The sequence below is a fragment of the Microtus oregoni genome, unplaced genomic scaffold (assembly GCF_018167655.1).
Source record: "Microtus oregoni isolate MIOR12 unplaced genomic scaffold, Mior012 000031F_ref0000149, whole genome shotgun sequence".
NCBI lineage: Eukaryota > Metazoa > Chordata > Mammalia > Rodentia > Cricetidae > Microtus > Microtus oregoni.
This window is the reverse complement of record NW_024543090.1, coordinates 28342752-28365831: the sequence shown is the minus strand read 5'-3', so window position 1 is coordinate 28365831 and position 23080 is coordinate 28342752. Positions and strand designations below refer to the sequence as shown.

At 46.2% G+C, this 23080-nt stretch overlaps 1 protein-coding gene across 1 annotated transcript in view; it reads left to right on the top strand.

Moving 5' to 3' along the window:
- The window catches only part of LOC121465720 (condensin complex subunit 2-like), a 28569-nt gene extending 6596 nt beyond the window's left edge, over nucleotides 1-21973 (top strand). The window contains exons 6-18 of the mRNA XM_041679078.1: nucleotides 852-976; nucleotides 2185-2374; nucleotides 3770-3861; nucleotides 4532-4737; nucleotides 7376-7527; nucleotides 8186-8292; nucleotides 8973-9095; nucleotides 12164-12274; nucleotides 13175-13357; nucleotides 14568-14684; nucleotides 18955-19046; nucleotides 19539-19614; nucleotides 21449-21973. Of these exons, the coding sequence (XP_041535012.1) occupies nucleotides 852-976; nucleotides 2185-2374; nucleotides 3770-3861; nucleotides 4532-4737; nucleotides 7376-7527; nucleotides 8186-8292; nucleotides 8973-9095; nucleotides 12164-12274; nucleotides 13175-13357; nucleotides 14568-14684; nucleotides 18955-19046; nucleotides 19539-19614; nucleotides 21449-21508 (1634 nt within the window). The 3' untranslated portion in view covers nucleotides 21509-21973. The remainder of the gene's footprint in view (nucleotides 1-851; nucleotides 977-2184; nucleotides 2375-3769; nucleotides 3862-4531; nucleotides 4738-7375; nucleotides 7528-8185; nucleotides 8293-8972; nucleotides 9096-12163; nucleotides 12275-13174; nucleotides 13358-14567; nucleotides 14685-18954; nucleotides 19047-19538; nucleotides 19615-21448) is intronic.
- Nucleotides 21974-23080: the final 1107 nt, after the last annotated feature.

Genomic DNA, 23080 nt, shown 5'->3' with positions numbered 1-23080 from the left:
AATGCAGGCAGGAAATGTGGCTTACTTGATTCTGTAGCTAACTCATGGTGAATTATTTTTTTTTTTTATTTTTTATTTATTTATTTTTTTTTTTTTTTGGTTTTTCGAGACAGGGTTTCTCTGTGGTTTTGGAGCCTGTCCTGGAATTAGCTCTTGTAGACCAGGCTGGTCTTGAACTCACAGAGATCCGCCTGCCTCTGCCTCCCGAGTGCTGGGATTAAAGGCGTGCGCCACCACCGCCCGGCTATGGTGAATTATTTTATATGTCCGTTTGTTTCGTGGGATGGGTGGGTTACTGGGAACTTAACCAAGCCTCATTCAACCTAGGCATCTGTCATACCTGCTCTTATGCTAGGGTTTCTCAGGGTGGTTTTACTGTTTCTTAAAGGCCTTTGAGTCTCCTTATAGGAGTTTGCTTTTAGCAACACTGGGTCCTTTTCTTCAAAAAGGACCATGTAAAAGCTTTTAGAAATTATTTAGCAAGACTGAGTAAACACTAACTAGCTTCTGCTTGGTGTCTTCAGAAATAGTTTTTTTTTGTTTTGTTTTTGGAGACAGGGTTTCTCTGTGTAGCTTTGGAGCCTGTCATGGGACTTGCTCTGCAGACCAGGCTGGTCTCAAACTCACAAAGGTCCGTCTTCCTCTGTCTCCTGAATGCTGGGATTAAAGACATGTGCCACCGCCACCACCTGACTAGAAATTTATTTTTATTCACCGTGAAATGTGTTATCTAGTAATCCAGTTACTCTGTAAGCAGCAGATTAGATAGATGAGTTGTTGCCTGGACGGGATTTCCCTTTTAAATTATGACTACTTTAGAGGGTTTTCAAGAACTAATCTTCTTCCTTTAGATGGAAGTGCTGTTGCACCAGAAACAACCAAAAAGACTGCGAAGACCAAGAAGAAGCCATCCTGCAAAACCATTGAGCAGAATCTAAGCAACATCAACGTTTCTGAAGCAGATCGAAAGTGTGAGGTGAGGAAGTGTGCACTTTGCATGGTCTCTGATGAATTTGGCAGAGACGTCGGTAGTGTCTGTGTTTATGGCTTGACTGAGCTTTGAAGAAAGGCTAGATTTGGATCAGTAACTGCAGACTCATGACCTGTAGGTCTGGGCTTCAGAAGGGGGATTGTGACTGGTTAGCATTTGAGAAAGGAACTAGAAGTGACAACACCAGTGCTCTATGGAGGTGGTCACATGAGTTACTAGGCTGGAGCCTCTGAGCTGGGAGAGTGTTTATGGAGCTGTGAAGCTGCCTGGGTGACAAGAGAGGAGAGGATGTGGATGTATGAAACATGCCCCTTTTTGGGACCCAGGATGTTTAGATGGGATCAAGAAGATGGCAGCATCACAACCTCCAAGGAGGGCCAGGGAACCATGTCTGTGTTATCAGATCCGAGCCTGGTTTCTCCTAGGAAACCACATCCCAAGCCCCAGTAAGACCTGAGCGCAGTGTTCTCCTGGTAGGATCCAGTGACGTCCTCCTTTCGTGCCTCACATGCATTTGCCTCCCCGTCCCTGTGCCTGGGCTGTGTTCTGCCTTTGGGTTGGTAGCCCATGACCTGCCAGCCTCTCTCCCTTTCCTAGTCTTAGAGTCTCCTTGCAGCCTTTGCCAGACGTTGCTCAAGCCCTGCCCTTCACTTAGTCATTCAGGTTGGGTTTTCCCAAATCTTAGAGATATTTCTGTTCAGAGCAACAGTAGTGAGCCAGATGTGGTTTCGTGTACCTATAATCCCAACACTCAGGAGGCTTGGGCAGAAGACCTTTGAGTAAGATGCCAACTGGGGATAGAGTGAGACCCCACCTTAAACAGAAGTCCCCCAAACATAGGAAGGTTAGGATCTTGTGGTTAGCTCTATCCCAGTAGCTCGTCAAGGCAACAGGATTTGTTATGTCATTTTACTGTGTTTGGGCTTCTGTATCCATTTAGAAACTGCCTGTGAAGGGAGCTAGCAGATGGGGATCTGTCGTCCATGTATGTTGTAGATTAAGAGACTGGAAGTACATGTCTCACCACTCAGCCTCCTGACCAGGTGCTTCAGCCAGGACCATACCTGATGACTCAGAAAGTCCTCCCCATTTGAGCACGCACAGGCGTTCAGTCTTGTAAACAGACCTGTGGATGAGCTGTGTCTCCTCCTGCGGCCTGCCATCATTCTTCCGTTCCCTGCTCCTGCATGCAGGTGGATCCTATGTTTCAGAAGACTGCAGCCTCGTTTGATGAGTGCAGCACAGCTGGGGTGTTTCTCTCCACCCTTCACTGCCAGGACTACAGAAGCGAGCTGCTTTTTCCTTCAGATATGCAGACTCTCTCCTCAGGAGAAGCTCTCGAGTTGCCAGATTTAGGTTGGGTAGACATGACAGATTTAAAAGGTGAGTAGAATCGCCCTTTATCAGTGCATCGCAGTCACCAGAGAAGCTTCTCATAGTCGTGGGGATAGCCTGTCATGTTCTCGTTCCTTTTGGTCACTCAGGTAGTTCTTCTGGAAAGCCAAATTGGGTGGTCTTTGGCAATGCCTACCAATCCCCTCATTTCCCCCTCTTTGCAGTATGGAGTCTAAACAGAGTCATCACTGTTCCTGTGTGCACTGTTCCTCATGCACTCAGTGTTTACAGCCTACTCCGGTACTTACAGGCTTACCTGGAGGGTCAGTGTTTGAGTGGGGGCACAGGAAAGAGGTATCTGTCCAGCCCAGGGATGCCTTGTTCTTGTTTGTTCCCAATTCCCAGGGTCCTGAAAAGGGGATATTGTGAATTATTCTCAAACCCTGGGCAATCAATCTATTAAGAATTGACCTATCCTGTTAGTAGTTTCCCCGTACTAGACAGAATTTCAACATCTTCCTGCATCCCCCAGTTCTCCCTCTTTCCTGCAGATCAGGATATCTTCCAAGGGTGTTGTAGGGAACAGGGTGAATGAAGGCCATGCGCTACAGCGTCACAGCTGTGCGTGCTTGGGACCACTTCTGGGTACGGAATGGCATTGATCTCCCTCTGGGCTCCATGCACATATTGTGACACCCATTTGTGTCATTTTTTTCTTTAAGAGGGGTCCTGCTGTTTACCCCAGTTGGCCTTGTACCTCCCTACTCCTTCCTCCACTTCCTAAGGACTGGAATTATAGGCATGCACCACTACTCCCAGTTCCATTCTTTCTACCCTTACAGAGGTTTTTCTCAGCATAACTGTGCTAACAATATGCTTTCTGTGTTTATGCCTTCAGCTAGGGCTGTGACCCTCTGAGGGGTGTCATCTCCAGCTGCTTTAAAAAGTACCACTATGTGATTACTAAGGAATTCAGTATGCTTTTAAGAAAAGGCTTCTACCAAGTGGTGGTGCATACCTTTAATCCCAGCACTTGGGAGGCAGAGGCAGGTGGATCTCAGAGTTCGAGGCCAGCCTGGTCTACAGAGTGAGTTCCAGGACCTCCAAGGCTGTCTCGAAAAAAGGAAAAAAAGAAAAGAAAAGGCTTGTACATTTCCCAGCTGTAGAGCTTACTTCAAAATCAAATGTCCATTTTTCAGCCTCCAGTTTCTGCTTTGCATTTAGCTCTAGGAATGGCATTTAGCTTGACTCCACTGTGGGATCACCTGTGTCTGTTTGCACCCTCAAATAGTTAGCAATAGGAGGTTGACGGCCAGCCAGCACTGGCATTCCAGCCTTTGCAGGACAGTGAGGTGACTGCAGTCACCTTTCTCCCTCTGTGTCATCCTGAAGCGGCAAACTCAGCCCACCTGTAATATTTCTATGATCTTGTTGTCCCCCTAGAGCCCCTGCAGCAGTGTGTGGAAGACCGCCAGCTCTGCCCTTCCCTGGCCGGGTTCCAGTTTACTAAATGGGACAGTGAAACCCATAATGAGGTGTGGTCAACTTTTGGATCTATAAGGGCTTGGGTGCATTTTCGAATGGCTGTTGGTTTCAGTTAGCTAGCCCAGACTAGATCTGACCAGTGGAAGCCAAAACTGTGGCATCGGTTTTATTTATTCACGAGTACAGAAAATATTTCCTTTGGCTCTTCTGTGGGAATTCCAGCCTAGCTGGGAGGGTGGGGCTGTGACCCCAGCAGAGCCATCATACAGTTGTGGACTCTGAGGTCAGCTCCATGTCTTCTTTGCTTCCTTAGGTCAGATTTGCTTTTGAACATGCATATCATAGTAGCCTCTTGTCTCCAGCTGCTGTCAAGCTAGAGGCATTTCCTTCTTTTGGGGGTTAAGTCCCCTGGCACACTGTTTCCTGAGAAACTGTCATGTTTAAAGTCTTCCTTTGTGTATTTTTAGCAGGGCTCCCTTTAGCCTACTTACTACAACTTACAACATAAATGGTCTCCATGGAAAACTGTGTTCTCCAAACATGCAGTTAATGAATGTGGATTCCTGTTTTGTGTTTTGCAAAATGTGCCCAACACAATGCAGCTTCAGCCTGCACTGCACAATGTAAACTTCCTCGTGAGAGTGCTGGTTCTAGGAGGTGGGGCTGGGGGTGGGGTGCCGGGAAAGGAGAGGCTGAAAATGACCCGTCTTCTCTTCGCAGTCTGTGTCAGCCCTGGTGGACAAGTTTAAGAAGAATGATCACGTATTTGACATCGATGCTGAAGTTGAAGACAGTGACAATGGGGATGTCCCTGATGGGCCCCTGGTGGAAGACTTTGATGACAACGATGAACCAGACCCTTCTGCAGCTGGGGATCATGAAGAGCTGGGAAGCTGGAAGAACCTCTGCCAGGTCCAAAGCAGCCAGTAAGGCCTCCGGGTCCCAGAAGGTTTCCAAACAGGCCTGCGGCTCTGGTTAACTGGGCTGGTGTGCCATGTCACGTATGTGGGCTGAGCCATGTGGCTGAGGGTCACACCTGGGTTTGCGTGTTGGTGACCCACTTGATTATAGAACTGATATTGCTCGGGCAGAGCTCGTCCCCCTCCTTGCCTAAAACTGAAGTATTCTGCGGCTGCCTGAGCCTCTGAGCTGGCTGGCAGGAAACCGTCAGCTCAGTGGCATTAGGACACCTAGACTGAAGGAGTAGCCTGTGATGGTGGTGGAGGATAGAATGGAAGTGGCTTTCTAAGAGGGTGAGGACCAGAAGGAGCAGCCTTGAAGTACTGGTATAATACAGACTTGGCAAGGGGTACCTGTCACTCAGATGTGCTGAAGGATTTGAGGTGTGGCTAGAGTTCTGGACGCCTACAGGGCCCCTGCATAGCATCAGGCCATACTGTCGGGAAAAGACACAGGCCCTTCACATCTTTGCCTTTATGTGCCTCACTGCCGAAAGCTGACCGCAGAGTGCAGGTCGGGACAAAGTGCAGAGGCTCTGAAGCCATCTTCACTGTAGTTCTTGTGGAACTACGCATGTTAGTCTGTGACACAGCCTAGATCCTTGTCCTTGACAGTATAAGATCCAACAGACTTGAATTGTGAGGGTTTTGTATTTTAATTTTAAAAATTAATTTTGAGCCGGGCGGTGGTGGCGCACGCCTTTAATCCCAGCACTTGGGAGGCAGAGGCAGGCGGATCTCTGTGAGTTCGAGACCAGCCTGAACTACAAGAGCTAGTTCCAGGACAGGCTCCAAAACCACAGAGAAACCCTGTCCCGAAAAACCAAAAAAAAAAAAAAATTAATTTTGAAATATGTAGCCTCTTGGGCTTTTGGCTTGCTGGTTTTGGTTTGTCCATTTTTTTTTAAAGATTTATTTATTTATTATGTATACAACATTCTGCTTCCATGTATACCCACACACCAGAAGGGCACCAGACCTTATTACAGATGGTTGTGAGCCATCTTGTGGTTACTGGGAATTGAACTCAGGACCTCTGGAAGAGCAGTCAGTGCTCTTAACCACTGAGCCATCTCTCCAGCCCCCATTTTTCTTTTTGAGGTTCTGTAGAGAAAGCCTGTCCTCTATTATTATTATTATTATCATCCTCATTATCATTATTATTATTTTCAAGACGCGGTTTCCTGGAACTCACTCTGTAGACCAGGCTGGCCTCAAATTCAGAGATCCGCCTGCCTCTGCTTCCCAGTACTGGGATTAAAGGCGTGCGTACCATGCCCTGTACTAATCCCCCTTTTAAAGCTTTTTTTTTTCTTTTTCTTACTCTGTAGAGGACTCATGCTCAGCTCAATGCCAGTGCAGAGCTACTCTCACATAAGACTGCGCTCTCCTCAGGCACCACCCTTACCCTCACAGTGCGGCAGAGTTGTACTAATGTTTCCCACTGCCTCCCTCATGCACCAAAGCTGTCAGACTGCCAGGCCTCTTCTGCGTATCGTACGCAGCAGATGAAGCTGGGTGACCTAACAGATTACTAAAGGGGTCCCCCAAGTGTTAGGGGAGCTAAATGCATAAACTGGAACATCTTCACTCTTAGGAGGAACTAAGGTAGCATCTGTGGATCCTAATCAGTGAGAGAATGGGAATTAGGACTGTCATGTTGTGTGGCAAAATTCACATCTGTGGCGGGGCAGTGGTGGCGCACGCCTTTAATCCCAGCACTCGGGAGGCAGAGGCAGGCGGATCTCTGTGAGTTCGAGACCAGCCTGGTCTACAAGAGCTAGTTCTAGGACAGGAACCAAAAGCTACGGAGAAACCCTGTCTCAAAAAAAAAAAAATAAAAATAAAAAATAAAATAAAATAAAAAATCACATCTGTGAAAAGACCCAAGTCTGGATTTAGAGATTTGTATCCGGTTCCCAGTTCTGGCATCCTTTGCTTGTTCTTTGAGATAAAAACAAAGAAATCCTTGATTTTTTTTTTTTTTTTTGGCTTTTTGGGACAGGGTTTCTCTGTAGCTTTGGAGCCTGTCCTGGAACTAGCTCTTGTAGACCAGGCTGGCCTTGAATTTACAGAGATCCACCTGCCTCTGCCTACTGAGTGCTGGGATTAAAGGTGTGCGCCACCACCGCCCGGCACTCTGCCTATTTTCTTGTCTCTCAGATGGGTAGATTAATATTTGTAAAGCGCTTTGGAATAGCCAACATATTTGGATAGTTTATAGACCCTTTGTGAGAAAGTTAGGTAAAAAACATTCAACAAGTAAAAACTTGGTGGTTTCTTAATGAAGGGTTTGCTTGAACATAGAAATGCTGTTTCTGGGACGAGAGTGTCTGCATGGTCGCTCACAGCCTTTAACTCCAGTTTCAGGGAATCCATGTTCTTCTGGCTTCTGGAGACACCAGCGTGCACATGGGGCACACATTCATGCAGGAAAAATACCCATACATATAAAATAGAAAAACACTGAAAAAGTAGGAAGTGATCCTTTGTGGCAGAGGAGGTGGGGCAGCACCTCTAGTAATACCAGCAGCTTCTTTACGTGTAAATGAGTGGTTTATGTTCTGTGCAGTATACATGAACAAATGATTTTGTTGCGTTACAGGGAACAAATAGTTTCCCTCGGGGATAGAGATGTCCAAACCATGTGCACCTTTTTATCCATGGACCCTGGAGAATACTCCTATTTCAGCCCCCGGACCATGAAGATGTGGGCTGGCCCCGATCACTGGCGCTTTCGGCCTTCTCGACCCAAGCGTAAGTACTTAGGACTTTAGGACAGTGCTGTGCAGCACACACTGCCTGTTGGTGTGCAGTCAGCAGGGAGAGGAGATGCTGCTGATCTCCCGAGGAGGAGCTGAAGCAGGGAGCTGAGGCAGCCTCCTGGCTGCACAAACAGCGGTCAGCCACTGGAGGATCAGTTAGTGTCATGACAAGAGTAGAAGAGTGGAGAACAGGCCTCGTGACCTTGTTCTGCTTCCTAGTACCAGTGCGACTTAAGCTGTGGCGGTGATACAGGAAGCCCCCCCAGCCTGCCAGAATCTTTAAAGAAAAGTGGAGCACCGGGTGCTGGTGGCGCACGCCTTTAATCCCAGCACTGGGAGGCAGAGGCAGGCGGATCTCTGTGAGTTTGAGGCCAGCCTGGTCTACAGAGCTAGTTCCAGGACAGGCTCCAAAAGCTACAGAGAAACCATGTCTTGCAAAACAAAAGAAGAAAAAGTGGAGCTTATACACTGATGCCTGTTGCTACTACAACATAAATATTAACGAGGTTTGTGGTTTTGCCGTGTTCCAGCACTGTGGTGATGCTTACCCACACATGCTGCCTTCTGCTCAATGAGGCCTCTAGTAGATGTGAGATGAGAATAATGTTGGCATAGAGTGAACGGTGCTGCAATTTTTCTTATCTCTGCAGAAGATGCCACCTCCTGTGCGGAGAACAAAAAGAAGAGCGCAAAGAAGGACTTTGAAATTAATTTTGATGATGATATTGATTTTGATGCATATTTTCAGAAAACAAAGGTTTGTGCCAGACATTAGTGCCTTCTGAGTTTCTCTTCACTTCTCTTGCCCTTTCAGACAGGGTCTTCAAAACTCACTACAGCCTGGTGTGACATTGCACGCCTTTAATCTCTGCTCTCAGGAGGCAGAGGATCTATGAGTTCCAGGCTAGCTGGGACTCATAGAAAGACTCCATAGCAAAAGAAATAAGCAGAAAGTTATTGTGTATTTAACCTTTTTTCTAGAGATAGATAGGCTGCCTAGGCTGCCCTCAGACTTAGCTGAGGCTGGCCATAAACCTCTGGTCCTCCTGCCTTTACTCCCACATGTGCCCCGGGCTTAGCTATAACTTTAACTGATAAACAAGTACTCTCATTGTTCCTCATCCCTAAGGGACCACTGAGAAATAGTCCTAAAGCCAGTGCCAGGGACAGGCAAGCTTAGAAAGTTAGATAGAGTGGCACGTGTTGCCCAGTCTCATGCCCTCTACAGGCCCGGCTGCTCTTGAACTCATGACAGGATATCTGCCTCCGCTCTGTGAGTTCTGCCATTACAGCATCTCCTCTCACGCCCTTCACAGTCACTTCACTATAGTGATAGAGAACTTCACGCAGTAGAGGAATGCCCAAACCCTTCCTAATTCCTTTAAAATGATAGATATCGCTGTTATTAAGAATCTTTTTTTTTTTTTAAACGAATAGGCTGCTACCACTCTGACCAAGTTGACTTTGGAGAACCAGACTTGGAAAGCCACCACTCTCCCCACAGATTTCCACTATGAGACGGATGCGCTCGTCCAGCTTCATCTCAAGCCTGGCATAAAGGCAAGATGGCACTTCCCTTCCTTTAAGTTGCTGTCCCTTTATTATTATTATTATTTTATTTTTTTGTTTTTATTTTTTTCCCATTATATTTATTGAGCTCTACATTTTTCTCTGTTCCCCTCCCTGCCTCTCCCCTCCCTTCTTCAACCCTCCCCCAAGGTCCACATGCTCCCAATTTACTCAGGAGATCTTATCTTTTTCTACTTTCTACTTCCCATGTAGATTAGATCTATGTAAGTCTCTCTTAGTGTCCACATTGTTGTCTAAATTCTCTGGGATTGTGGTTTGTAAGCTGGCTTTCTTTGCTTTAAGTTGAAAAACCACCTATGAGTAAGTACATGTGATAATTGTCTTTCTGGGTCTGGATTACCTCACTCAAAATAATGTTTCCTAGTTCCATCCATTTTCCTGCAAAATTCAAGCTGTCGTTATTTTTTTCTGCTGTGTAGTACTCCATTGTGTAAATGTACCACATTTTCCTTATCCATTCTTTGGTCGAGGGACATTTAGGTTGTTTCCAGGTTCTGGCTATGACAAATAAAGCTGCTATGAACACATGTCTTTGCGGCATGATTGAGCATCCTTTGGATATATACCCAAAAGTGGTATTACTGGGTCTTGAGGAAGGTTGTTTCCTAATTTTCTGAGAAATCACCACACTGACATCCAAAGGGGTTGTACCAGCTTGCACTCCCACCAGCAATGCAAAAGTGTTCCCTTTTCCCCACAACCTCTCCAGCATAAGTTGTCATCAGTGCTTTTGATCTTGGCCATTCTTACAGGTTTAAGATGGAATCTCAGAGATGTTTTGATTTGCATTTTTCTGATGACTAAGGATGTTGAGCATTTCCTTAAGTGTCTTTCAGCCATTTTAGATTCCTCTGTTGAGAGTTCTCTGTTTAGGTCTGTGCTCCATCTTTTTTATTGGATTATGTGATCTTTTGGTGTCCAATTTCTTGAGTTCTTTGTATATTTTGGAAGTCAGACCTCTGTCTGATGTGGGGTTAGTGAAGATCTTTTCCCATTCTGTAGGCTGTCATTTTGTCTTGTTGACCGTGTCCTTTGCTTTACAGAAACTTTTCAGTTTCAGAAGGTCCCATTTATTGTTTCTCTTAGTGTCTGTGCTGCTGGGGTTATATTTAGGAAGTGGTTCCCTGTGCTAATGCGTTCAAGTGTACTTCCCACTTTCTCTTCTATAAGGTTCAGTGTGCCTGGCTTTATGTTGAGGTCTTTGAGCTCAGGTGCTGGCTGTCTCTTGTGGAACTGGGGATTGCATTTCTCAAGGAGCATGTCCTAGTTAGGGCTTCTGCCGCTGCAGCAAAACCCCAGAACCAAAAAACAGCTTCCCCTGCCACATTGCTGCTCATCACCAAAGGAAGTCAGGACAGGAACTCCAGCAGGGCAGGATCCTGGAGGCAGGAGCTGATGCAGAGGCCATGGAGGGGTGCTGCTTTCTGGCTTGCTCAGCCTGTTTTCTTATAGAACCCAGGACCATCCATCATGGGCTGGGCCCTCCCCCATTGATCACTAATTGAGAAAATGCCTTACAGATGGATCTCATGGAGGCATTTCCTCAACTGAGGCTCCTTCCTCTCTGAGGACTCTGGCTTGTGTCAAGGTGACAAATGAGTCAGCACAACTGACCCCTTGTAAGCTTGACACACAAACAAATTACTGCTAAGCCACAACCCTTCCTTTCTTATTCGTTCCCAATATTTCACATTAAAAACATAAATACCCCAGGTTGGAGAGACAGCTCAGCTATTAAGAGCACTGGTTGTTCTTCCAGAGGTCCTGCTTTCAGTTCCCAGCAACCACATGGTGACTCAGAACCATCTATAATGGGATCCGATGCCCTCTTCTGGCCTGCAGGTGTATATTATGCAGATGGAGCACTCATACACATAAAATAAATAAATCTTAAAATGAACATAAATAACTTTAAAAGTCCCACAGTCTTTACAAATACAAGCACATTAAAATTTAGTTTCTTTAGAATAGCCAATATCTTTAAAATCCCAGGTCTTTTAAAATTCAAAGTCTCTCAACTATGGGCTCTAGGCAAATACTTTACTTCAAGAGGAAAATATTATGGCAAAGTCACAAAGCAAAGCAAAACCAACCTCTAATGTCCAATGTCTGGGATTCACTCATGGTCTTTTGGGCTCCTCCAAAGGGCTTTGGTTACTTCTCATCTTGCTTCCTCTGCATCTGGCTGGTGACGGTGTCTTTGCTTTTCCTCTTCCCAGAATTCTCCTAGTCTGGTTGCCCCACCTATACTTCTTGCCTGGCTACTGGCCAGTCAACATTTTATTAAACCAATACGAGTGACAGATCTTTACAGTGTACAAAAGCATCACCCCACAGCAGTCAGGCTTTGTAGCGAGCACCTTTACCCACTGAGCCGCCCTCCTGGCTCCACCTTATCTTCTCTGAGACAGTCTCTCATGATTACCAATTAGCTAAACTGGCTGACCAGCACATTCTAAGGACCTATCGCTTTGCTTTCCTGAACTAGGGTTAGACACTTAGGACCTTATGCTTGCAAGGCCGGCACTGTACAGAATCTTCTTGCCAACCCCAATAAGCTGCCTTTACCATAAGGAAATGAGTTGCCGGGCGGTGGTGGCGCACACCTTTAATCCCAGCACTCGGGAGGCAGAGGCAGGCGGATCTCTGTGAGTTCGAGGCCAGCCTGGTCTACAAGAGCTAGTTCCAGGACTGGAACCAAAAGCTACGAAGAAACCCTGTCTCGAAAAATTAAAAAAAAAAAAAACAAAAAAAAAAACTGTAGGCAAGGTGGCCCACTTTTGCTTTTAAATAAAACTGCAGAAAATGAAGCTGCAGATCAGAAGAGGAAACGTTTTGGTTTTGGAGGTGAATGGAGGGCTCTGTGCCCTGTACCTTGTGTTCTGTGCTGTGGAGACTAGATTAGACTATGTAGCCTGTTAAGACTCTAGACTATGCTAGAAACTGAGCATAGTAACATGGTTGATATCCCTAACTTTTCCCAGTAGCTGCTTTTCTAGAAGACTTTTTATATTGCCCCTACTCTCGTTTTATTCTAGTTACTTAAGATGAACAAGAACCAGAAGGCAAAGACTGAGCACTATGAGGAAATTGAAGACTATGATTACAACAACCCTAACGATACCTCCAACTTCTGTCCTGGACTTCAGGTAAGGGGAGAAGAGCTCTGACCTCCTCCCGGTGGAGGGTGGTCTCTTCCCTGGCTTCTGAATGCAGACAGCTGTGGTTCTCAGTCTAACATTTAATTGGGGCTGGTTTACAGTTCAGAGGTTTAGTCCCTTATCAGCATGGTGGTGCACAGGCAATCATGGTCCTGGAGAAGTAGCTGAGAGTTGTACATTTGGATAGCAGGCAGCAGGAAGAGGGAGACAGACACCAGGGCTTAGCTTCTGAAAACCTCAAAGCCCACCCCCAGTGACACACTTCCCCCACCAAGGCCACACCTACCCTTAACTAGGCCACACCTCCTAATCCTTTTAAATCGTGCCCCTCCCTATGAGCCTATTTGGGCCATTGTCATTCAAACCATCATACCAGGTGTGGTGGGACACACCCTATATCCCAGCATTCAGGAGGTGGAGGAAGAAAGATCAGAGTTCAAGTCATCCTGGGCTACAAGGCTAAGGATGCATGAGACTCTCACTCCAGATATATAAGGATGTGGCTCTTGCTGCCAAATTAGATAGTCTCCAGGATCTCCTGTGCTATTTTTGTATACTGGGGATAGAACCCAGTACCTCACACGTAGTGTGTGTGTTTTCCTACTGGGCTATTTGCCCAACCCCTGCTCTGTGCTCTGGCTTCTAACCAAAGGTGACACTGGCCTACTTTACACTCCCGCCTCAGCAGTCCCAGGCTGGTAACAGACCCCTCTGTCTAGTAGGTTTATGTGAAACGGTGAGAGGTGAAGTGAGCAGTCCACCTTGTGGGACTCAGTGGACTCTGAGGTGGTCTCTGCTGGCTTTGTGTACATGGACTCTTTCTGGTGGTTTCTAAGCTCCATTGACAGCTGCTGCAAGCCAAACTCGCGGCCTTGTTTCCTTGCCCAGGCTGGTGACAGTGATGATGAAGAGCCAAACGATTTTGCGGGATCAGTTGGGACCTTTGACCTTGAATCTGATCCTTGCAGTACACCAAAGACATCACAGGAGAATGGTCACATTTCTTCTGAAAACCGAGGAGTAGATATCACAACTTACGGAGAGTTGAATTTGGTGGCTGAGCCTCAGAAGGTAAGGAGGAGGCAGCAAGGGAATTGCATGGTTCCTGGAAGTTGTTTAATGCCTAACGATGAGAGTCCTGTCAGCCTGCGCTCCGCCTGGTTTTCTCTCCATCTTCTGTCTTTATCTGTTGCTCTCCAGGCAGCTGGTTAGGTCACGTAGAACTGTCATCTTGCCAAATACCTTATTTTATTTTATTTTATTAATTTTTATTTACCTTTGCAGTGTTGAGAATCAAGCCCAGGCCATAAGGAGGAATAGAGTGCGCGAGCGAAGGCTGTAGCAAAGAGCACATGTGTCTTTGTGTGCTGCTCCCTCCATGAGCTTAGTTCTGGCCTCCTATAAGTCCTGTACCACGAGCCAGGCTTGTGCTACCTAATACTTGATTTACTCGTCTTACACTGGAATTCTTGGTCTTTTTTTGTTTGTTTAAGATTTATTTATTATATATTCAGTGTTCTGGCAGCATGCATGCCTGCAGGCCATAAGAGGGCACCAGATCTCATTCAGATGGTTGTGAGCCACCTTGTGGGTGCTGGGAATTGAACTCAGGACCTCTGGAAGAGTAAGCAGTGCTCTTAGCTTCTGAGCCATCTCTCAGAGAGAAATTCTTAGTCTTAATGTAAATTACCTCTGATTAAAAAAAGTTAGGATCTGGGAGTGTAGCTTTGTTGGTAGAGTATTTACCCAGCATATGAAGCCCTGGGTTCAGTCCCCTACACTGATTCTTTAAATTCTGGCTCATTAAAATTGGGCATCATGTATACACTTATAATCCCAGCACTATAGCTTGAAGGCAAGTGGATCAGAAGTTCAAGAGCTACATAGTAAGTTCAGGGCAGCCTTGGCTACATGAGACCCTGTCTTAAAAACAAAACAAACAACAAAACAGAAAGTAAAAACAAAGATTTTTTTTTTTTTTTTTGTGAGGAACTCTCAGCTATATATAACTTCGTAGTTGAAACTAGATTTTTTTCTTTTCTTTTTTTTTTGATATGGTCTTACTTACTTTGTAGCTCTTGCTATCCTGGAAGTCACTATGTAGAACACACACAGGCTTCAAACCCACAGAGGTCCAGTTGCCTCTGCCTCTGAGTGCTGGGATCAAAGGCGTGCGCCACTATGCCTGGCCTGGATTCCTTCTTGATTTTTTTGTTTTTACAGTAAATTGATAATAAATGCTTTTCTTCTGCCTAATTCTGCTTTGTTACTCCTATTGTAGGTAAATAAAATAGAAATTCATTATGCCAAGACAGCCAAAAAGATGGACATGAAGAAGCTGAAGCAGAGCATGTGGAGTCTGCTGACGGAGTTTTCTAGAAAGGAGGCTGACACAGAGGTGGGTGACAGCACTTGTGTTCTCTAGGTCCCCTGTGTGTAGGGGAGAGCCGATGGCCACAGCTCATGATCCAGTGTCCATGGCCCCAAAGTAGAGGGCTGCAGTCAAAGTTTTTAGAAGGACATCATGCCTTAACAAAAGAAACTGTCCCAGCAGCAGAGCGGTGAGTGCCATGGCCGTATATGTGCAAGTGGAAGCTGCCTTAGCAACCGAATGCTTTCCAGTATTGACGAGCATTGGAGTCTTACCCAACAGCACCTTAAGTTGCTAAGTAAATTGACTACCTTACAAGTGTCAGAAAGTTTTTAAGCTTTGACCTACATTCTGATCTGGGATGTTGTTTTCAACCATAGCACTGAAAATAGAATCATGCCGCCAGATTCCTTTTCCTGAGAGTAAGGCGAACCCTGAGTATCTATTCAGACCCAGAACCCTGAGTGACTGCTCTGACCCAGAACCCTGAGTGTCTGTTCAGACCAAGAACCCTGAGTGACTGCTCTGACCCAGAACCCTGAGTGTCTGTTCAGACCCAGAACGCTGAGTGACTGCTCAGACCCAGAACCCTGAGTGTCTGTTCAGACCCCTCCCACTCTACAAACTCCACACACACATTCTGCTGGCTGAGCAATGGATTTCATGGTTTTTGAGGACCCAAACCTGGGTATATCAGGGAAAGCCTTGGTCCCTGTATTAGTGTGTGTACCGTATCAAACAGCTAAGATGTTCAGCTGAACACAAAGGCACTTATACTGGCTCAGTTTTAGAGGTTCGGTCTGCAGTGGGTTGCCACCATTGCTTTGGTCTTGCTATAGCAAGAATTGTTAAGTATTTTCTTTCTTGGGCAACAAACCTCTTCACCGACGCAAATAATCCCAATCAAACCAAATCAAACTGAATTAAAAGATGCCCATGTTTGATGGAGTGCTCCCAGGTGGCTCCGGGAAAACATGAAGAGGGGAAGAGAGAGAAGGGGGGACCACACGAAACCCAGAGACCACATGTTCATTCTCTGGGGACAGTTTAAATAGCTTGTGGGAGTGGTCTTGACCTTCCCTGGGGAAGGGTTACCATTTGGTGGGCTTTCTTGACTCTCCCTGTTGACTGAGGTTTTTGTCCTATACAGTTTCTGCAGTCATTAGGTCCCAAAGAAATCACACAGAGGTCTACATTAATTATAAACTGATTGGCTTAGTATCTCAGACTTTTTTTTATTAGCTCTTATAACTTATATAAGTGCATAATTTTTGTCTGTGTTAGCCTCATGGTTTGTACCTTTTTTGGCAAGGCGGTCACATCTCACTTCCTCTGTGTCTGGCTGACAATTGCAGCCTGAAACTTCCCTCTTCCCAGAATTCTCATTGCCCCACCTCACTTCCTGCCTGGTCACCCCACCTGTACTTTCTGCCTGGCTACTGGCCAATCAGTGTTTATTTAAAAAATACAAGTGACAGGGTACAGACTATTGTCCCATAGTTCCTCCACAGGCTCTCTTGGAGGTAGAATTTGGACTGAGACAACTCCCAGGGGAGGGAGCTTATGTCAGGAGCTGGGGTGAAGCCCCCAGGCAAACAATACAGACTGTTTGTATAAAGGGGTGTTAGGGATCTGAGGTGATGCGTCTGACCAAACACTCCAGACTTTTTGGATAAAGGTATGCCAGTGAGCTGAGGTGAAGCCCCTCAACCAATTATTTTTTGTTTCCCCTTATAACCATTAAAATATAATTGTTATTCTTGAGCTGGCCTGGTTATTTTATCGTACCGACCTAATTAACAATAGAACTTAACAAATAAGCAATGAGCTACCAGTACCTTAAGTCATCAAATGCCATTAGACAGATCTAAGGGGGATAATCCCAGTTAGTCCCAAGTCTCTCCTTAGTCATTGGAGAACACCACCTTAGAAACAGTGCTTGCCATTGGCTGCTGTGTACAAGAAGCCCAAAGAGTTTCCTGTGGGGGGGGGGGAAGATTTAGTCTACCTGTCTTAGCAGGATGAGATCGATTCCCTGTGTGTAGCATCCAGGAAGTTGAAGAGGTAGAAGGCTGCTTTTTGTGGTGTGGGTGGCTTTGCCAAACCCAAAGGCAAGCCTCAAGGCAGCCGGTCTTTTGCAACCATGCGTCTTCTTGGAGGAGCTGTAGGATGGTGCAGGAGCTGGCATGTCTCTGTGTTAGAGGCTCTTTTGTTAAATGCCATACTCTTAGATCTGTAAAGGCAATTGAGAATTGGGTACCATTACCTGTTACATTTAAACTAGACATATAAGTTAAACTTAGACATCTATTTTACCCTTATTAGTTACAGTTTACCAATGCTAGTAAATGTAAAAATATTAAAAGGAATATTTTAATAAGTCAAAGAATACTAGCACATATGGGTACTCTTACCCAAGATGGTGGTGGGGTCAAAATGGAGGTTACCCACGTTTGTATTTTCCAGAGTGGTTGTAATCTGGAGTTAGAAATTTTACAGATCTGAAAACACGCACACATACACATAGAGAAATAAAACAAGCATACTATGAAATCAAACACACATGCTCACAGAGACATAAAGCAAGCATACTGTGGAAACACACCCCTGTACTCACACAGACAAGAAACAAGCATACTGTGGCCACATTATTTTAACAGATAGACAAATAAAATTCTTCTAGGAACCTGTGTCAACTGACCATCTTAAAAATCCTGGTGTAGGCAGGTGGCAGTAGCCAGGGAAGCACAGAGGTGGTCCCGTTAAGGACCCAATTAGCAGATGCTGCAAGGGGAACAGAAACAAAAGGATGGAAGAACTATACGGTTTTAGAGTGGAAGGAGGGGGTGGGGGGGACATGACATGGACTATCGCATCCATTGTAGAGAACAAACAGAGAGGAACAGCTAGAGAAGCGGGGAGGGGAGAGGGGGCGGGAGCACACATCTAGAAACCATGGCATTTTGGAGCCTTTTTTGTTTTTACCTTAGATGTTAGCCCTAATTTAAAAGGATTTTTGTAAAAGGCAGTTCAAGGGTGTTTGAGGATCCGGCTTTAAGAGCCCATTTAGAAGTCTATGCCAAATCTTGGAACTCAATCCTGTCATAATGCATCCACCGGGACAGGGCTCTTGTCAAAAACTGGGGTGGGGGGGGTCATGAGAAATGAGTGGCAGACATCTATTCACCCAGTCCCACCTCAGCGAAACCTAGCTTGCCGCTTGAATCAGGCATCCGGCACAATTGTGATTCTCACAGGAAAGCCTAAAACATTGGCAAAAATAAATGTAAATGGGCACCCGATCCTAGCGGCATGGTCTCGTCATCTTAGCCTGGCCCATGAGAAAAAGTCCCCCTGGTGGGACCTCCAAATGTTAAGTATTTTCTTAAGACGAACCTCTCTGCCGACACAAATAACCCAAATCAAACCAAATTAAAAGATGCCCAGGTTTAATAGATGACCTTACTCCTGAGTGGACCCAGAAAAACATGGAGAGGGGAGGAGAGAGAAGGAGAGACCACTTGTTCATTCTGGGGGGGGAGGGAGTTTCAGCCTAAAGATCAGAAAACCAGAGCAGCCAAGCCGCTAGAGAGCTCTTACCTCTATGAAATGCTCAGACTGAAAGAGAGTGAGTTCCTGTCTCCTCCTTTATATTCCTCTCTAGTGCTGGGATTAAAGGCATGCACCACCACTAACTGGCCTCCATGGTTAACTAGTGTGGCTGCTGGAATTAAAGATTGTGTACAACCACTGTGTGGCCTGTATGGCTGACTAGTGTGGCTGTAAATAACATTTTGATCTTCAGGCAAGCTTTTTTTTAAAAAAAAAAAAAAAACAAATGAAATACCACTACGTCTTGCAGTAATTCTTTACAGAAGCACAAAGTAGGGTCTAATCACCTATATTGTGGCTAGAATATGAAATCTCGGGTATGTGGTCTCCTATCCACAGTCACATCCTAGTGCTCTGATTATCTCTTTAAAATTCCAGCCTCTCAGCCAGGCATGGTGGCACTTGCAAGAGGCAGGTGAACCTCTGAGTTCCAGCCCAGTCTGGTCTGTATAGAGAGTCCGTGTCTCAAACAACAGAAAACAAATGAGAAAAATTCCAGCACCTCTCAAGAATGCCAGTATGGGGACAAAACCAAAACATCTCCTAAGGTCTTCCAGAAATAACCAAGAGCTTATCTTTGCTTCATCCAGGCTACTTTTCTTTATTGGATATACAGTTTTGCAAGTTTCTGTTGTTCCAAGCGCAAACTTAAGTGCTCAATCCATAAATCTGCTTTTTTGGTTAGACAAACCAAAGTGTCAATGGAAAAGAAGGGGCCCTTGAGGAAGTAGCTGACAAGAAGATGCTCAGTGGACTCACGACAGACCTGCAGAAGAGGTGCGTGCTGACAGAGGGCTAGGGGTGCATATCTCTTCTGAGTTCTGGCGGGACTTTGAGCCTGGCAGGTCCGCTGCCCACAGCTTGCTTTATGTAAACTGAAGGAGCTGTGTCTGCCCTATGCATGGATGAGCTGTAAAGAGTGCTTCCCTGGCCGGGCGGTGGTGGCGCACGCCTTTAATCCCAGCACTCGGGAGGCAGAGGCAGGTGGATCTCTGTGAGTTCGAGACCAGCCTGGTCTACAGAGCTAGTTCCAGGACAGGCTCCAAAGCCACAGAGAAACCCTGTCTCGAAAAACCAAAAAAAAAAAAAAAAGAGTGCTTCCCTGTTTGAGTGGCTGGGACAGTGTAGGAGACATTTCCAAATACAAACTAGAAAATCTTGCTTTGTTCCTTGGTAGTTTTTAGTTGCATGTGTGTGATTCATACCTGGTGGAGGAGCCCTGTTCTCTCAGTTACATGACGTACTCATTGCTTGTGCTTTTCCTTCTAGGCTGCCCCCGCTCATGGCTCAGAACCTCTCCATACCCTTGGCTTTTGCCTGTCTGCTGCATTTAGCCAATGAAAAGGTAGGTTATTTGAGTAAGCACAGGAGGGTTTAAATCTTACTATAGCAGATCTCCCAAGAGGCACCACAGTCAGTGGGTAAAGCCCATAATCTTATTTAGAGGGCCTGAGTTCAGTTCCTGGCACCCATATTGAGCAATACACAACTCTTGTAACTCCAGCTCAGGAGTTTCTTTTTTTTTTTTTTTTTTGGTTTTTCAAGACAGGGTTTCTCTGTGGCTTTGGAGCCTGTCCTGGAACTAGCTCTTATAGACCAGGCTGGTCTCGAACTCCCAGAGATCCGCCTGCCTCTGCCTCCCAAGTGCTGGGATTAAAGGTGTGCACCACCACCGCCAGGCTCAGGAGTTTCTGATACACTGACCTTTCACACACACACACACACACGAATAAAATGAAAAAAATTATAAAATATTTTTTTCTTTTTGTTTTTCAAGACAGGGTTTCCCTATGCAGCTCTGGTTGTCCTGGAACTCACTCTGTAGACCAGGCTTGGTTTGAACTCAGAGATCTGCCTGCCTCTGCCTCCCAAGTGCTGGGATCAGAGGCATGCACTATCACCACCCAGTTTAAAAACGAAAAAATTTATGGGGGTAGGGGTGGTGGGCATGAACCGCCAATGGCAGTGGGAATATTTCCGTTTGGTTCCTGATACAAACATCAGAGGCCAAGAACCTGAAGAAAGGCTCAAAACCTAACTGTGGGTAACTGGGGTACTGTTATCACCTTGACAAGCGGGCACTGGCTGTGAGCGTACTTCACTCAGGCCCCCAGCTCCGGCAGCTCTGCTCCCCGTCACTAGTGATGGCGCAGGCTTTAGAGGCCTCAGAGGCCTTGTCATCAGAAGAATACAGTGTGACCACAGCTCATGCCCTGTCAGGCTGAATACAGGATTGGACTTGGCCATTTTGACACTTCCACAGATCAGAGCTTAGCACCCGCAAGGGAAACTTCCCCCAAACACTTTATCCCACACCTTAATCTTCCTTCTTACTCTCTGTTTTGCCCTTGGGTATGTCTGTGTGAGGGTGTCGGATCCCCTGGAACTAGAGTTACAGAGCTGTGAGCTGCCATGTGGGTGCTGGGAATTGGACCTAGGTCCCTCTGGAAGAGCAATCAGGGCTCTTAACCATGAAGCCATTTCCAGCCCCGTTCTTACTCTTAGTCACTCCTATGTGGACCATGTCTATCACTCTAATTAGTGACTCCCCTCAGATGGGCTGTGTGGTTGGGTCTTAGGATGTAGTTTCCTCTTTCCTTGGGCACCATAGCCAGCATCAAAAACTGGTCAAACTGGAAGCACCTTCCCTTTTGTGCTAGAGGCCAAACTTAGGCCCTTGCATATGTAGGCCAGTGCTCTCCCCCTAAGCTAAGTCTCCCCCAGCTTCTAGAGCCTTAGCCACAGAGCACTAGGAAGGTCTGATAGGAAGAGGGTGGGTGGATGCTGAGTACCAACAGGTCTCACATTGTACCAGTGAGGCAGGGGTGGGAGTAGGGAAACAGCTGCCTGAGGCGAAGATGAAAATTAAGATGGGTGCTGAGCAGAAGTGGAGAAGGCAGCTGTCAGGGATGTGACAGTTGGGAGATGGGTTGTGGACCTGTGGAGGAGGTCAGGCAGGTTAGTCATGGGTGCCAGGCTCCTGGTGGCCTCCCCTTCTGCATTTCTTAGCCCCCTTGGGGCAGATGGTCTGGCGAAGCAGCTTTGTACAAACTATTTACCATGAGGTGATTTTTCTTGTGCTGATAGAACAGACCTCATTCGCTGTCTCCTCACTAAAATCTGTCTCAGGGTTTTGTTCTCAGTCTGCCATAGCCTGTGCATTTCTTCTCTTCCCTCAGAATCTGAAGCTGGAAGGCACAGAGGATCTTTCTGATGTTCTTGTGTTGCAAGGAGACTGAGGCCACTTAGAGACGCCTGCAGTGGAGGCCACCGTGTTCTCGGGTGGTGAAGAGATGCCGGGGTTATCGTGTGGCTGCAGCCAACTACCACGGAGTTGTTGCTCTTCCCTTCTTGCACCTCAGCATGAATGCCACACCCTGAAGCTCCACACGGGTAACCATCCACCCAGGAGCGGGGACCTTAAAGACAGTCTGCTCTTTAGACCATGTGCTCCTGGTCTCAGGAATCTAGTTTCCACTTGGACTGTTGTAGAGTTTCTCAGCAGCTCCTTTAAAGAATTCTCTGGTCCATGTACATAAAATTCATCATTTGTAAACTTAATTGTATAATACTCAAAAATAAAACCATTCTGGTACAATAGCTGAGTGCCCAGTAGCCATTCAGTATTAGCATCACACCTGTTACTCCCCTCAGCTATCCAGGGTGCCACGTCCTTCAAAACGGGACACATAAGAGCAAGAGGAGGCCGGGCGGCACACACCTTTAATCTCAGCACTCAGGAGGCAGAGGCAGGCGGATCTCTGTTGAGTTCGAGACCAGCCTGGTCTATAGAGCTAGTTCCAGGACAGGCTCCAAAACCACAGAGAAACCCTGTCTCGAAACTCCCCCCCCCCCCCCAAAAAAAAAGAGCAAGAGGAGGAGACAATGCCTGTCTGGAGATGAGGTCTTGTGTATAAGCACCTGTGGGTTCTGCAGGAGGGGTGGCAATAGTAAGACGATACATCAGTGTTCTCTCGCCCTTCTGTGCAAGGCTTCATTTAGCCGGCACTGCTGGAGGAACACAGGAGGGGCTGCTTATTTCAGGCATGGGCTTTGTGCTGGGTAGTTTGCCTCCTGAATCTCTTGACCCCTCCTTGTCACCAGCAAGTTCAGACTCTACCTGCCTGCCCTGGCGACTGCAGAGCTCTCCTTCCTGTCTTCCATATCCGCACTCCAGCTCCAGGGCCACTCATCCAGTCCCACAGAGTTCAGCATTCCCAGATACAAAATGTCTTTCCATAACCTCAGGGAAATGGTGATAAAGGTGTTGCAGGATATTATTTTAAGATGTTACATTTGTTTATGCTGTGGAATATTCGTTTAATGATGCAAAGATATGTTGCACTTTTTTATTTTGTATTTGTTTAACTCTGTAAGGCTGTGTCACTTTGCCTGCCTAAAACACTTGATTGGTCTATGATCCCCATGTATGAAAATGCTGTAATGAAACTTGTTCATTTTAAAAAGCAGTACGTTAAAAAACAAAGTAGGGGGCTGGAGAGATGGCTCAGTGGTTAAGAGCATTGCCTGCTCTTCCAAAGGTCCTGAGTGTAATTCCCAGCAACCACATGGTGGCTCACAACCATCTGTAATGAGGTCTGGTGCCCCCTTCTGGCCTGTAAGCATACACACAGACAGAATATTGCATACATACTAAATAAATAAATAAATAAATAAATAAATATTTTTTAAAAAAAAAAGGCTGTGGAGAAAATGCAAGAGGACCAACAAGCGTGGGTTCGCCGCACTCTGCTCAGTTCAAGGCAGCAGAGGCTGAGGGACAGGAACGGAGAAGACTGCAGACCCGTCCT